This window comes from Melanostigma gelatinosum (assembly GCF_949748355.1).
Source record: "Melanostigma gelatinosum genome assembly, chromosome: 5".
In the NCBI taxonomy this organism is placed as follows: Eukaryota; Metazoa; Chordata; class Actinopteri; order Perciformes; family Zoarcidae; genus Melanostigma; species Melanostigma gelatinosum.
Genome location: NC_136638.1, coordinates 12,311,324 through 12,325,590, shown reverse-complemented (window position 1 = coordinate 12,325,590; position 14,267 = coordinate 12,311,324). Strand labels below are relative to the sequence as shown.

The 14,267-nt window shown below is 42.4% G+C and overlaps 2 protein-coding genes across 2 annotated transcripts; both read right to left on the bottom strand.

Moving 5' to 3' along the window:
* Positions 1-690: 690 nt before the first annotated feature.
* adirf (adipogenesis regulatory factor) lies at positions 691-1,604 on the bottom strand (the record flags this gene model as incomplete). The annotated part of the gene is made up of 3 exons (XM_079268761.1): positions 691-794; positions 1,216-1,278; positions 1,526-1,604. 3 exons carry the CDS (start codon positions 1,602-1,604, stop codon positions 691-693), a joined length of 246 nt encoding a protein of 81 aa, XP_079124887.1.
* Positions 1,605-2,021: 417 nt separating this feature from the next.
* On the bottom strand, positions 2,022-13,027 carry sncb (synuclein, beta). Its single transcript, XM_079268819.1, has 6 exons — positions 12,886-13,027; positions 11,821-11,954; positions 8,236-8,265; positions 7,832-7,917; positions 4,437-4,520; positions 2,022-2,809 (listed from the first exon to the last, which is right to left on the bottom strand). The coding sequence occupies exons 2-6, from the start codon at positions 11,939-11,941 to the stop codon at positions 2,780-2,782; spliced, it is 351 nt and encodes a 116-aa protein (XP_079124945.1). The 5' UTR covers positions 11,942-11,954; positions 12,886-13,027; the 3' UTR covers positions 2,022-2,779.
* Between the last annotated feature and the right edge of the window lie 1,240 nt (positions 13,028-14,267).

Here is a 14,267-nt window from a genome sequence, read left to right as displayed (position 1 = left end):
GTGCGGTGCTAAGGATGTTTACATTTGTCTCATTTTAGGAATCTTCCCTTTTTTATTATTATTGTACTGTAATGGCAGGCTGCAGCTTGCCCAGAACACTGTGTACTGACAGAAGTATAGTCTCTGCATTAATTCAAAGGTCTCCACCAATCCCTGGCCGCCACAGAGTGCTGTTGCCTAGCAACCACGTAGTGCGATGCAGGGAGGTGTGCTGCCGAGGTGTAGACGGCGCTGATCATATTCTCATCAGGAGCCATCAGCCTACCAAAGGCAACGTGTTGGTAATAATAACCGTGGTGAATCGTTAGTGAGCAAAAAAAAAAAAACAGGCTGCAGCACAGACAGAGCGCCTCTGCAGCTACGAACAGTGTTATCTCTACTGCGTGTGTGGCAGGACATCACATCTTAAACACCTGACAAACACGTTGGTATCTGCTTTTATTTCTCAAAATAGTCACATGAAGTTAAATCAATAATAAAGCAAGAAACAGAAACGCAAAAAGGTGAGAGGATAATAAGAAATAACAAGACAGTTAATAAAGATTTCTTTTGCAAAATAAACGGTGTTTTTTTTCTTCAGGTTTTCTGATGCCGACATACTTCCATTGCAACATTATCGCTTGTCTAAAATGGATGATGAGACAAGTTGGCTCCAGTGTTTCGGCTAAAACTGTTCATTTTTATTTGGGATCATTTGGTCTCCAATTTCTGTCCAAACTCCTTGATGGTGTCTGTGGCCTTGTCCGCAGCTTTTCCTATGGCTGCCTGAGTCTGTCTGCCGGCTTCTTGAGCAGCTTCAAAGAGTCACAGTGAAGCAGAGGAGAAATATTCAGTAAGTTAAGCAACACATCATCACTATTGCGCTGAAGACATTGTTGTGCAGAGTTTAAATTGAGAGTATCAAACTTGTGTTACCATCTTACATGCAAACTTATAGATTTATTTATAGATTTATGGAAAAAGCTATTCAATAAATTCCATTCCCTGTTCTATTACTGTAACGTTTTGAGGAAAAACACTTTCAATCAAGCTAAATATGAGTGAATGTGTATTTCTATAGTCCTGTTATCAAATAATAAATACTATCAGGAGCTCAGCTTTAATCTCATGTGTTTTTCATCCTCTGACAGCTTGCCACTGCGCTCTAACTCCTGTCTGCTCAGAGTACTACTTGACCATCATAATGCTTCAAAGACTGAGGAGTGGGCACTTTACCTGTGTTGGCTGTTTCTTTGGAGGAGTCTGCCACCTGCTGCACAGCTTCTTGAGCTGCCTGCACTGAAAAACACACGGCAGAGACTCACAGTGACTGACCAGCTTTTAAACTCTTCAACTTTGGTAAATGAGCTAAACTTTGACCATCTCAGTCGTTCACAAGTGAAAGACTATTTCAAACATTTGTGAAAAATAAAAACGTTTTATTTATCAAGTTGCTCTTTTTCAACAAAGAAAGACAAACCGTTATGGGAATACAAGCCTTTACAGGACCTTACATTGGCCCCGTGTCATCTCACAGCTATAGTACCTGCAGTGTCTGTGACTCCCTTCGCGGCCGAGTGGCTCGTGCCTTTCAGGCTCTCAAAGGACTTCTTGAACGAGGCCATGGCTCCAGTCTGTGTCCCTGCGGCGTCCACGCATCCGTCTGAGCCGACAAGAGGCAGGAGAGACTGTTTATACCCTGCGTTTGAGCCCGACACCACCGAGCCTGCACAATCCAGCTGGATTAACCCGAACAAAAGAGGCCCGATCAGACTGGCATCCCAACTATGGCAGCGCTCAGCCGAGGGCCAGAGCCCGCTCAGCAGATTTTACACATCCTGTAATCAAGCCCCCACACAAGAGTGAGCAGAAAAGGGAAACACACGAGAGCGTTATTAAATAGATTAGAACAGGCAGGATTAAAAAAACTGAATTGGTTACAAAAGGTTTAAAATGTAATGAGTGAGCAATACCAAAAGTGAGTTTAAACATCAAACAACACCAAGTGGCTTCTTTTTTTAATCTTTATTTACAGAGGAATGTATGTCTGGCTTAACACATAAACCTGTATATTGACAAGTCCTGCAATTGAAAGCACATATTGATATGACAACCATTATGATTTCAAGACATAATATATTGACTTTAACTTGTTAAAATCTTCAGTACACACAAACACACACACACACACGCACACACGTATACTCTGTCAATTTCAGAGATTACAGATTTACTGGAATGATTTCACAAGCAAATATAAAGATACAATGTAAAAAACTCTTACTTCAAAAAAGTTCAAAGAAACTTCCAAAGAAATGCAAAAACGAAAAAAGGAAGAACCCACAAACAGGCATTGTCGACACTAAGGGGGATATTATTGTTTTCATATCTGCTTGCAACCGGACATATTTATTTTTTCAACTCCCAATGTCTCATTGGAAGATGACGAACATCTATTGCACATTTCCAAATACAGATACACACACGAACGAAGTCACAAGCCCCGGCTCTGGTCTCATTTCATTGGGAGGGAGTCAAGGAAATGAGACAGAGGGGACAATTCTTACGTCTCAATAATTACCTACACCCAACACGTCACATTAACAACATGACATTTACAATATAGAATATTAAAAGATTTGTCTTGAAGGAAGAACATTTTTCAGTGCGAATGCTTGTCTTTTTTGTTGATTTTGTTTTTTGCAACGGGGGTATAATAGTGATAGTTTCAGCATTTGTCCTTTTTATTATTAGAAATATTATTGTGCTGCTGGTTGGTTGGTGGCTGTGACTGGTGCGTTTACGCTTCTGGCTCGTAGTCCTGGCTCCCCTGGGAAAAGAAAAAACGATTTTTAAGAGACAGGCAGATCAAATCCGTAGCACAAAGAAGCTCGAGGGTTAAATTAAACAGTAAGACTTTGATTAAGACTTAATCGCATCAAATATGACTTAAATCAATTCATAGAAGAATACATATGACACAGGGCTCATGGTGACACATGATTGCCGTCTGCTGAAGGTAATGATGTCACTCTATCATAGAAGCTCCTCTGCTGGTCTCTCTCTCTTCAGCCTGCAGAGGGCGGCAAAATCCTTCACAAGCTTCAAGGATGTGTCGTGAGCACATTCCCAGCATCCTTTTAACCCTGTACACGCCCCCTTCACACACTTGATCATAAAATAAAAAAACAATACAGCCTACGGGAATATGCGATAGTCTTAGGACATCGAAGGTGTTCACAAAAACCAGGAGTGACACTGGATGAGATGGATTTTTATTCACATATCCTCCCTAAGAGGGCTTGGTTCACTGTGTAGCACTCGGGCTCAATATTCACAGCACTGCAGGGAGACCCTGACATTACCCACAATGCACAGAGGCAGAGAGCGTCATCACCACACCCATTCAGACAGAGCTCACATATCGCTGGTGTAGCAGAGGATGGGGGAGGGGAAGCGATGCGGAGGAGAGGAGCAGGAGATGGAGGAGGACATGGATGACACAAGCTACTGCCTCTGAGAAATTCACTTTTAATTTGCATCTCAGGGAATATCTCGGTTCTATACCTTTAACTGACAAATGCAGTAATCCACGAAGGAAAATAAAATGAAATCCAACTAAATGCATTGAAATAAATTGAACATTATTAGCAAAATTAAATCTTCCTCCAACTGAAGCTCATTCTGAATATTCTCTGAGAATATAATAGTTTTCTGGCTAAAAACATAGCAGAACTTTAAATCATGATAAATACCAGTGAAGTGATCTTTTCCACATTCTGTACATTGTGTGCTATTTGTATTTACTCTTAGCTATTTAAAATCTGGTTTCAAAGCAATAGATTCTGCAGTTTGTCGCGCCCCGAACAGCCACATTCCAAAAATAACCATCGGTGTCAGACTCCCATCCTTCCCCCACACATGCATACACACACACACACACACACACACACACACACACACACACACACACACACACACACACACACACACACACACACACACACACACACACACACACACACACACACACACACACACACACACACACACACACACACACACACACACACAACGCTCAATGTAGGTAGGTGGTGCTATATTCACTGTACTCGCTATGTGGCAATTGCCCTCTGTTTTCATTTCCAGATACAAGAAGAATTACCTCAGCGTGAGTGAGCTGTAATGATTGTGTGGGACAGAAGTGGGGGGGGGGCAAGTGTGGAGTGCTCTTGAACTGAAATGCAGCTAAAATGTGTAACCATGAAGAGCTGGTGAATACTGACGAGCCTCCATCTACTGTAATGTGACTGCAGTCTATGACTTTACAGTTTTTTGCAAAAAAAACGACAAAAAGCAATTTACAATGAAATCTTACTTCAACACAGAGACATGAGGTTCTTTATTGTAAGGCAGAGACGGAGACAGAGACGCTTTGTGTCGTGTAGGCTGATTACCTGCTGGGACTCGTATGTCTCCCCTTCTGGCTGCAGCATTGCCTCTCCCTGGCCCTCCATGGCCTCCTGCCCGTACTCCTCAGGCTGCAGAGACACAAAGAGTAGGACGATGAGCATATAAACATTATATATATATCTATATATATATATATTTCTTGGTAGCATTGGAGAAACCAGCAAGAGTACGCTAGATTATTATTTTTTTTTAATAATCCAACCGAAAAACCCAGTCCAGTGTTGCCAACTCTTTTCTAATGATCGTAGCTAGCAGTACTATGTGTGTATCGAGCAAGAAACTTGCAAAGTCCGCAAACACTGACAGCGCGTCCCTTCAGGCCTCCTTCCAAAGCTACTGCACCAAAATGATCATCACGAACGTAAAAATCAAACACGGCTATTCAATTTGGCTCATGTCGCACAAGTTGAGCAGGAAATCTGTCTTTTTTTTCGACCACCATCTTTGGACAGTCGCAGTAGTTTTAGTTGCAGGGGACAGAATATTCTTTCATCCAGATCGTTCAAAGATGATGGTGGAAATACCTTCAGAGCAACAGTTTATGTTTTCTACCAACCTCAGCTGTGTTTAGTGCAAAATAGCAAACATGATAAACGGATGAATAAACTAATGGCAAGCATGATGAACATTGCACCGGCAGTTGAGATGAAATGAAAAAGGCCTTCTGAACCCTTTTAGATCACATGTCCGCTCATATTGTGCAACCATTTAACAATGCAAGCAACATAACTTGCTTTTCTTTGTATTCTTAGATCAAAATCCAATTATCGTTTCTTTACGTAAAACTAAATATGACATGTACGTCCACGAGCTAGTACCAACCAATGTCAACCGATAATACGCTTATGCAGGAGCGAAAGATGTTTCAGTTAGCATTGACATTGTGAGCATGTTAGCATGCGAATGACATTGAGCTCAAACGCACACCGCTGTACCCAAGTACCGTCTCACTGAGCTGCTAGCATGATGGCGACTCTGAGCCACGTTCGCTTGTTATTCCTTGTTCAGAAACCTGAAGTTCTAAGACTCTGATGTGTTGGTAATAGAGAGGCAAAGCAATTGGGGGCAAGAAAAGACAAAAACCGCAGACGCCCGTCTCTCAGTACTCAGGAGACTAATTTAATTAATTATAACAAAGGAACATGTCACCAAATGCAACCATGTGGCTCAATGAGGTGATTTGAATCATTTTTGGACATCAATGGAGGCACAGAGGACCAGGAAATTGGATAAAATGACATGCTTGTTAGTATGGCTAATTCATTGTTCGTTTTCATTTACAAGAAAAACATAGAACACCACCAGTCTTATCTGTTTCTATTTGAAGTGACGCTGATATTGATTGATATCTTGACACTCCTCCTGAGAGCTCTCTGATGCAGGCGGCGCTCCGTCTTTAATGCACCGCCTACTTCGAGCCCTTAAAACAAAGCTCGTGGGTCAGCACACATTTATTTTTAAACCCAGCACTACTCAAGTCAATTAGGCCAGAGACGAACAGACCGTAATCCTGTGTACTGTATCAAGCCGGTGTTATTGCTGTAAGCCGACCGACATGATTAGCATGGCTTTCAATGCTGCAGAATGGGAAACCGCCATAAAGACGCACCTAATCAGACGGATCATTGACTGAGAAGAAGTGAACAGGAAAAAGGGTGTTCGTGGGAAGAGAAAGATAGGTTTTGTGTCCGATTGGTCACATTTGAATTCAGTCTCGACTCCAGCACAAGAGAAGCCTCAATGTTAAGACAAGTCAGCATACGGTTCTCTTAAAAAGATTGTATATATAGAATATCGTCACAGAGAGGATGTACAGCCCAGCACAAGCTAGAGCTGAACAGCAGATCGGCCCATGTGATAAGAGTGTCAACAGTTTAACAATCTGTTGTCAGGGTGTTGGAATGAGGAGTGTTATCACTCAGATAGTGCCTCCGAGAAGCCTATTCGAGCAGGCTGTCAGATTTACGAGATTAGTGAGTCAGTGGAAAGCGTGCAACTCTGAGGGATGAAGGCTTCGGACAGCACAAGGACCTCGCTGTCTCACTGGCAGCGAAAGACGAAATGTCGCCGTGCTTACGGCGCACGACCAGGTTGTTTAACAAGTGAAAAACAATCCATAGAATGTGTATCACTCAAATTTTAAAGCACGGCTACAAGTACATTTTTCCCAAGTCAAATCTGTTCCACTTCTGTGGAAAAAAACTCTGTATAATCGTTTGAATTGAAGCTGTATTTTATGGACTGAATGCAGCTCCGTGTGCAGAGCGGACAGTGTGGAACAACAACTCGCCCTCTAGAAACCCTCAAGCGTCCTCCAATAAAACAAGCGTAAAACAAAAGCCTTAACGCTAATTGCATTTCTTACGATTTTAACTGTAAAAGCTGTCATCAACCAGCAGGTCACCCCTGCAGCGTGAATGTTGCAGAATCATGCTGTGGAGCCAGCGTTAAGCATTGAGAAACATGTTTTTAAACTTAAGTACAAAAACGTGATCATGTTTCCTTTGGTGGCAGCAAACGTCTGTGCTGACAGCAGAGGAATGAAACGGATGCGGACCAGTAAGTCCATGTTGAAGTGACACGCAAATTCATCAGCCCGTGTTTATCCCTGCTCTAAAATCTGGCTCCGCTACAACCACAATCCCATCCAGACTTTAATGAACATCACTTACGGCAACTTGCCAACCGTAAGTGATTCTTGTATCTGGAACAAAGGTCAGTTGTGCACGTGTGCACATCCATAAGTAGGCTCAAACCAGAACAACAATTAGCTGCTGTATAATATATGCATATACAAGGCAGTTTGCAGTCATTTCATTATATGCACGCTATTAAAAGGGGCAATCCATCAGTTGCTGCGACTGCTTTCATTTTTCCCCAAAGCTTTTTGATATCTGTCTCTTATGAATCCCAAAACTATATTGACGAAGCAATAACTCAATTAATTGAATAGTCGATCAACAACAGAAATTTGAACAATTTGAGAGATGTGACAGAGTTTCATCAAACAAACTGCCAAACGTTCACTGGTTCCATCGACTTAAATGTGGCTATTTGCTGTTTTCCAGAGTTTTCCATCATTGGAAATGTGATATTTTTAACAAGCAGTTTTAAAATCGATTAAAATGTATGAAAAAAAAAAAACAGCTATAGATTCTGGTTGTATATCCGAAACTAATAAAACAAACAAATGCAACACTGACCATAAATACATATACAATCACCTCTGATGTCATTCCACTATGGGCAACTATGGGCTACTGATTTCCTGTACGTGAACACTGCCATACTTTGTCTAATAACAGGAACGTACTTAAGAAACCACTGTGTGTTACACCTCACTGTGTGTGCTATCAGGGAGCTGTAACAGTGTACATACATTCAAGTCAGCAGGGAATTCGTCCTTTTTCCCCAGGCCAGTGGCAGCGACAATGTTCCCGACGGCTCCAGTGGTCTTCTCAGCCACTGCAGAGACACAAGCACACACACACGCACACACACACACACACACACACACACACGCACACACACACACACACACACATTATTTCAACAGATTCAGCAGACAGATTAAAAGCATGCACATCATGTCTGGCCTCTTTTGTTTCTCAATTGAATATTGTACATGATGACCCCTTCAACACACAACCCCTCCCCCATCACCACAATGAATTTGCCATTTCCCAGTTAGCAGTAAGTGGCTGGTCGCAGTAATGGAACTGAGCTTTTAACCAACTGTGTCAATAATGAAGTTTGCGTTTGACAAGCAAAGAGAGAACTCACCTGAGCCCACGCCGTCCTTGGCCTTGTTACCTGAATTAACCAAAAAATGTATTTGTTAGAAATGTTACTTCAGGTACCATTTTTTTTTGTAGAACTTTACACTCGTCCGAAACGAACCACTAAAGCACGACTGCCATTCACTCAGCGCATTAGGCTGCCTTGTAATTTGTTTAAAAAATGCATCATTTGTGAGCACCTTGCTCTTTCACCACCTTGATAGGCCATCTACCCGACAGCACCATTCATGACACACGGATGCTGCAGAAGCCCAACATCATAAACAGCATGTATTACATTCACAGACGCAGCACTGCAGCGGCCTGTTCATCACTGCTCACATGATAAACTGTGAAATGTATCTCGCATGGTTCTCTTTGATCTGTCACTACCAACCAGAGGCACTATCTGAGCTTGTGTTGGCCTGTATATCCTCTCATTTTTCAGACAACTGACGCAATTTAAATATAGTTGTTTTATTCACAGCTCCAGAGGTAATATAGAACAATCATGGCTGCAGAACTTGGGTTGCTTGGTACTTTTATTGTGAGGAGTTATTCAACTTTGTGGCCGACTTAAAGCCAAACCCACCGATCAATTCTCTGACCTTACTCTTACTCCATCCAGCTATTTGGAGCATCACACAGTGCCCACTGGTCCCGATCACTCAAGCGTTGTCATCCTCTCTACTGTCTGTGCAGCAGTCGCATGCCTTATTGGTCCCTGAGGGCCTTAAAAAGCCCACTGAGGAGAGATGAAAGGATGATGAAGTACAGAACCGGCACTACAAAAGGAGTGTCTCAAAGCAAAACATACATGTAAGGTGTGCCTCCATTTCAGTTGCTCTAGTTAAGTGCAGCTAGCTACCACACTGCATATTCAGTAATACAATACATGATTTTAAAATCCATTTCAAACTCATTAAGTGTTGAAAATGAAATACAAATGAAAATAATAAGTAAAAATACATTTAAGTCACCTTGATGGTTATAAAATACCAGATTAAATCTATAGTTCTTGGGTGTGAAATATATGAAATATTTTTGTCACCTAAATATTGATAATATACATTAGCATTAAATAAATAGTAATATATTTATTTATTTATTTATTATTTTGTAATGCAATTTCAGGCTGTAGCTACGGTTCAGCAAATGTTAGTGAGAGATATATTGAGACTGCTGTGGTAGGGTGCATGCTGTGAATGCTCTGTGAACACGGCTGTTAGTTGTGACATTCAATGGTATCTAGTACAGCAGGGTTGTTCCTCATTTCCACCTCTCCTTGCCTTACTCAGGCTGTCTGCTCAGCTGGGTGGGCGGTCTGCAGCGGCTGTCAAAGGGTGGGCCCTAGGCCTATCAGATCACTCTCACCCTTCCTCCAAGAGGGGCCTTCAAGCGAATCATACGCAGCTTTCTAGGGCACCGCTCTGCTCAACCAGCAGCATGCAGGCGCACAGAGATGCCACATGACATGGACGCGCTCCTTTCTCTTTCCGTGTACCACAGGCAGAAAGGCATGATGAGACACAGCATGGAGAAGGCGAAACAGGAGCACGCACGTGTTCTGACTGCAGATTGACACGTTCGGTTCTGGTGATGAGTGACAGGGACACGGTTCTCAATATGAACGGGTTCCATCTAAATGCAGACACGTCGGACAACTTGTCTTGGAATACCCAACGTGACGGAATCGATGGTACGGACTGGTGACTGTAGGGCTATACCAGCAGGAGTGTCACTGCGAAGTTTGGGCCCTCTGAGAACAGCTCAACAACTGAGAAAATAAATATCTGTAATGGTTGGCAGGTTCCAGGGCCCGTGACCAGCCCCGAGTCCCGTGAGTCATCTGCCCCCCCCCCCCCCCCCCCACACACACACACATTTACCCCTAACAGACCAACTGTAAGCTAACAAGCATAGCTGGGCAATATAGAAGAAGTGATTGATCACAAATGACAAGGGGTTTGTCAGCATAGACACAGACACATTTTTCAAGAAGAAATGCTAAACACGATCTCCTGCCAGCCTCTTAATCGCGGGAATGTTCTGCTTTTCTTTATCTTATGGAACTGTAACTGTATGGAGTCTTTCGGCTTTGGACTGTGGGTTGGACAAAACAAGCAGTCTCAGGAAAGTGTGATGAGCACTTTCCACTATTTTCTGACATTTTATAGACCAAATGATTCATCAAATAATGAATGAAATAATATTCAGATGAATGGTTAATGAAAGGTATAGTTAGATGCAGCCCTAGACCTATTAAACCCAAAGTATACAACTCAAACTAGCTTCTCTAAAATATGGTTGCCATCATGTCCTCAACATTTGAATTCATCGAGCTTGGTATTACTTATTTACACAATAGAACTGGTTAGCACTGGCTGTCGTGATATTGGAATTCCATTATTTCACAATGATTTGACACCATTAAAGAATAACCCGAAATGATTGCCCAGCAACACAGATAATTAAATGATGCATAGCACTGCCTTTACAAGTGAAGCGTCACGCTGGAATGTGACAACTGTGAAAGCTGGTGTTTTTCAATCTTTCATTATGAACACAAGATGATCAAAGATATTGAGACAATAATTAGTCAGCTTCTGATGTTCCTTTGACCAGCTGCTTGCTAACCTTTTTTCAGGTGTCCACCCACCTTCATGTCACATGTTTTAATTTGAACAATGATATTAAGCAAGTGAAATGGATTGGGCCAATAATCTAAAAGGCACACATTTGGACTCTTTGAACTCATGCAACAGAGGCACTGATCTGTGCAAATAGCTGCAATGGTGTCCAATACAAATTAAACTGCACAGAAGCAGAGGCCTTTAGTCTGTTCGTCTCCAGGAGGTGACCGCTGGCTGAGACAATCTGCTGCCGTCCAATGCACCGACATGTGGCAAGAGCTGCTCCCACCATCCTGCTGCCCCACCCCCACCCCTGTTCCCATCTTCTGCCTGAAGCCCAGTCAAGTCAGGCGAACGGGCACAAGGACATTCAGAGCCTCGTATTACATCACACACGTCAAAATAACTCCTGATCCCAGTGCATCCTTTTTAAAACAACTCGTCAACACTGCATAGTTTAGTAATAAATTGGGTAAAATTATTTTTGAATATACTGCATCAACCTGCTTAAATAAAACACAGATATTGATCAACTGTCAGACGGATTTATTTATTTAATTACAGCCGTCATAATAAGATACTCTGGATTTTGAGGAGTGCATTCAGTTACTTATCATGCCGTACACTTTTAACATATCAGTCATTTTAACTGACACCCCACATGGAGTCCAATACAACTACAGTAGTTATACAGTGTCATGCATAAGGGTGTGATATTGCCATTTAACTGAGGGAAGGAGGATTATGCTATTTATTGTACCAATGAAAGAAGTTATTGTGTAATTCAACCATTTGTTTCAGGACATACTGGGGATGCTGCAGGGGCTGATTTATGAAACATTCTTTCTGCTGATTTGTCGCTGCTCATGCATACTGTATTGGAGGAGCATTAGCAGTCTCAACATGCCAGTGGTTGCATGTCAAATAACCTGGAAACAGATGTGTGATCACCTTACCTACAAACATGACTCCTTCTTTAGTCTTTTCAGCTGCAACCGCAACTCCCTCCTTGGTCTTCTCCGCGGCCACAGCCATCCCCTCTTTCGCTTTAGACAAACCCTTCATAAACACATCCATCTTGGCCGAGTAACTGTGGAGAGATGGACCACACCTGCTTGTCAGTCACCATCACTGCTGTCACTGTGTATGTACACATCTTATTTATATGCATGCATGGCATTTAATAGCTCATGATGATGACCATGCTTTAAGTATTTCATTTCTATCGATTTCTACAAAACCTCTACGAATGCGAGTCTATTTTATGTTACAGTACAAGAAGGCACCGCTGTTCACTCATGCATTCAACCCCCTTTGCACATCCTCGTCAAAGCATGAAATATTCACAGGCAAACAGGTCTCAATGAAATGGTTACTTGTGGAGGCGCTCATGAATTATTGCTCGCCTGTAGCTACTCTCTCTGTGGCAGCGAGATGGCTGCGGCTGCGGCTGAGGAAAGAAAAGGGAGCAGGCCGTTTTAAAGAGACTGCACGTTCAATGATACTGGAAGGAAATGTAGTGCAAGAGCTACACAACTTTGCTGGGGGAGGGGAAGCACGATCTACACCGTCATATCCACACACATTGGGATTTAAGCGTGGAGTTAAGTGGATGCAATCTGAGCCTGTCCGATCACACGCAGGGAAACATTTGAATAAAACAAGACAAGGCTGCACACCAACAGCTCGAATTATGTTATTGCATTTCACACCAATCCACGCCAGTCCCGCCCTGGGTGTTGCAGGTCAAAGCTTTAATTACCACATTTCACGATTTGCATCGGTGCCCGGCTTGTACCATGATCGTCACATTACATTTCGCGACACAAATTGACAAAAACATACGCAACGAAAAGCAGGATAATGAAGATAGAAAGGAATGTTCGTCAGGAGCCCAGTTGTTGAAGCGCACGGTGCAAACCCGTGTCTTCCGATGACGACGCTCACATGGCGGTGACCTCTATACGCTTAAAAACGGTGATACTAATGTCAGCATGCATGGAGAGAAAAAGAGTCGTTACCTATTGACAAATAGCCGTCGACTTGTCCCCTTATGATTCCGTCGCACAGTCGAGTCACACTATCGTCTGAATGGGAGATCTTTTCGAATGATGACTAGGTGGGCCTTCCTCGGGCTGATGTCCACCAACAGGGACGGCCCCCTTCACAGCTCAGACTATAACCCCCCCCCCCCCCTCTCCGCCATGGTTCCTTCCACTACTGATCACGCCGAGGTGTCAACTTGTACAGCAAGGAAAGGGACTTTCAACAGAGCCACATCGTGTCCCCTTTCTACCTTTTCTGTTGCAGAAGTTAGCCCCGGTGTCAAAATCATTTGGCTGTAAAGTGACTCTATGAATATTATGTAATATTGACACAATTCAACTGTCATATAGTACAATAATATGCCCTGGGTGGAATTGTCTGGGTGGAATTGTCACCCATCTGTTAACATTTTATTCGATGACATAATAATAAAACAATATTTTTTATTTAGACTACTTCATCTACATTTAATGGTTTATTGTGGACTCCTGGATTTAATATAGCTACCGCCACGCGCCACCCCATATTGCACTACAAATGGAACCATTTGTATTGCCTTTCATGAAGACATGCAACCCCCCATCCTATATAAGTATAATATCATATCGGTTTTTTTTATCATTATTTTTAACTGCCCCAATTAGCAGTCGTCTTTCAGAGTAACTGTAGACTCTCGTGAGTTGGAAAACGTTTAAAAGCCTTTATCCCACTTCTGTGTAGTGTGCCATTACTGACATGCGTAGCACAGGAGTGTGATCGGGAGGGTGATACCATTTTGAGTAAGAACTGGGGGAGGGGGATGTCATATATATAGTCCTTATTTCTTAGCCTTATACCATGGCATAGTGTATTATTTGATATGTTATGCATTGAACTGTTTGTTATTCAGTCTGTTATTCCGTTTGTTTTTCATAGAAATTAAAATTATTTCAAATCCTCGAACAATTCCACAACACCAGAAGGGTTATTTAATCTTTGTAGCCTATATATTCCATGTCGAGTATTAGTCCTTAATTGAAATTCAACCCTATGCGCTCACAAGCTCGTGACTTTATCTTTATGCTTGCTAAATTACGTCCGGACGTATCTCAGCCAATCAGAGCAGAGGATGACCTCAGATCGAATCATGGTTGAATATCGAGCAGTCCATCAGGTTATGATGCTTTCTAGCAGACCAAGCTAGAACCAGCGAGCACTAATAATCAATGAATTGTGTTAATAATGCTTTTGCTGTATACTACGTTTCATAGAGTTGATTTGCAACCTCGACCAACTACCCCTACCTTTAACTCCCTGTCTGACGTATATAGTGACGCGGTCCTCGTTGTAGTGGGCGAGTATTTACGAAATCCTCCTT

Coding starts and splice junctions, on each gene's coding strand:
- sncb (XM_079268819.1), bottom strand. CDS start 11,941: ATGGATGTGTTTATGAAGGGTTTGTCTAAAGCGAAAGAGGGGATGGCT. Junction 8,266..11,820: donor AGAAGGAGTCATGTTTGTAG/GTAAGGTGATCA, acceptor TGGTTAATTCAG/GTAACAAGGCCAAGGACGGC. Junction 4,521..7,831: donor AATTCCCTGCTGACTTGAAT/GTATGTACACTG, acceptor GTGTCTCTGCAG/CCTGAGGAGTACGGGCAGGA.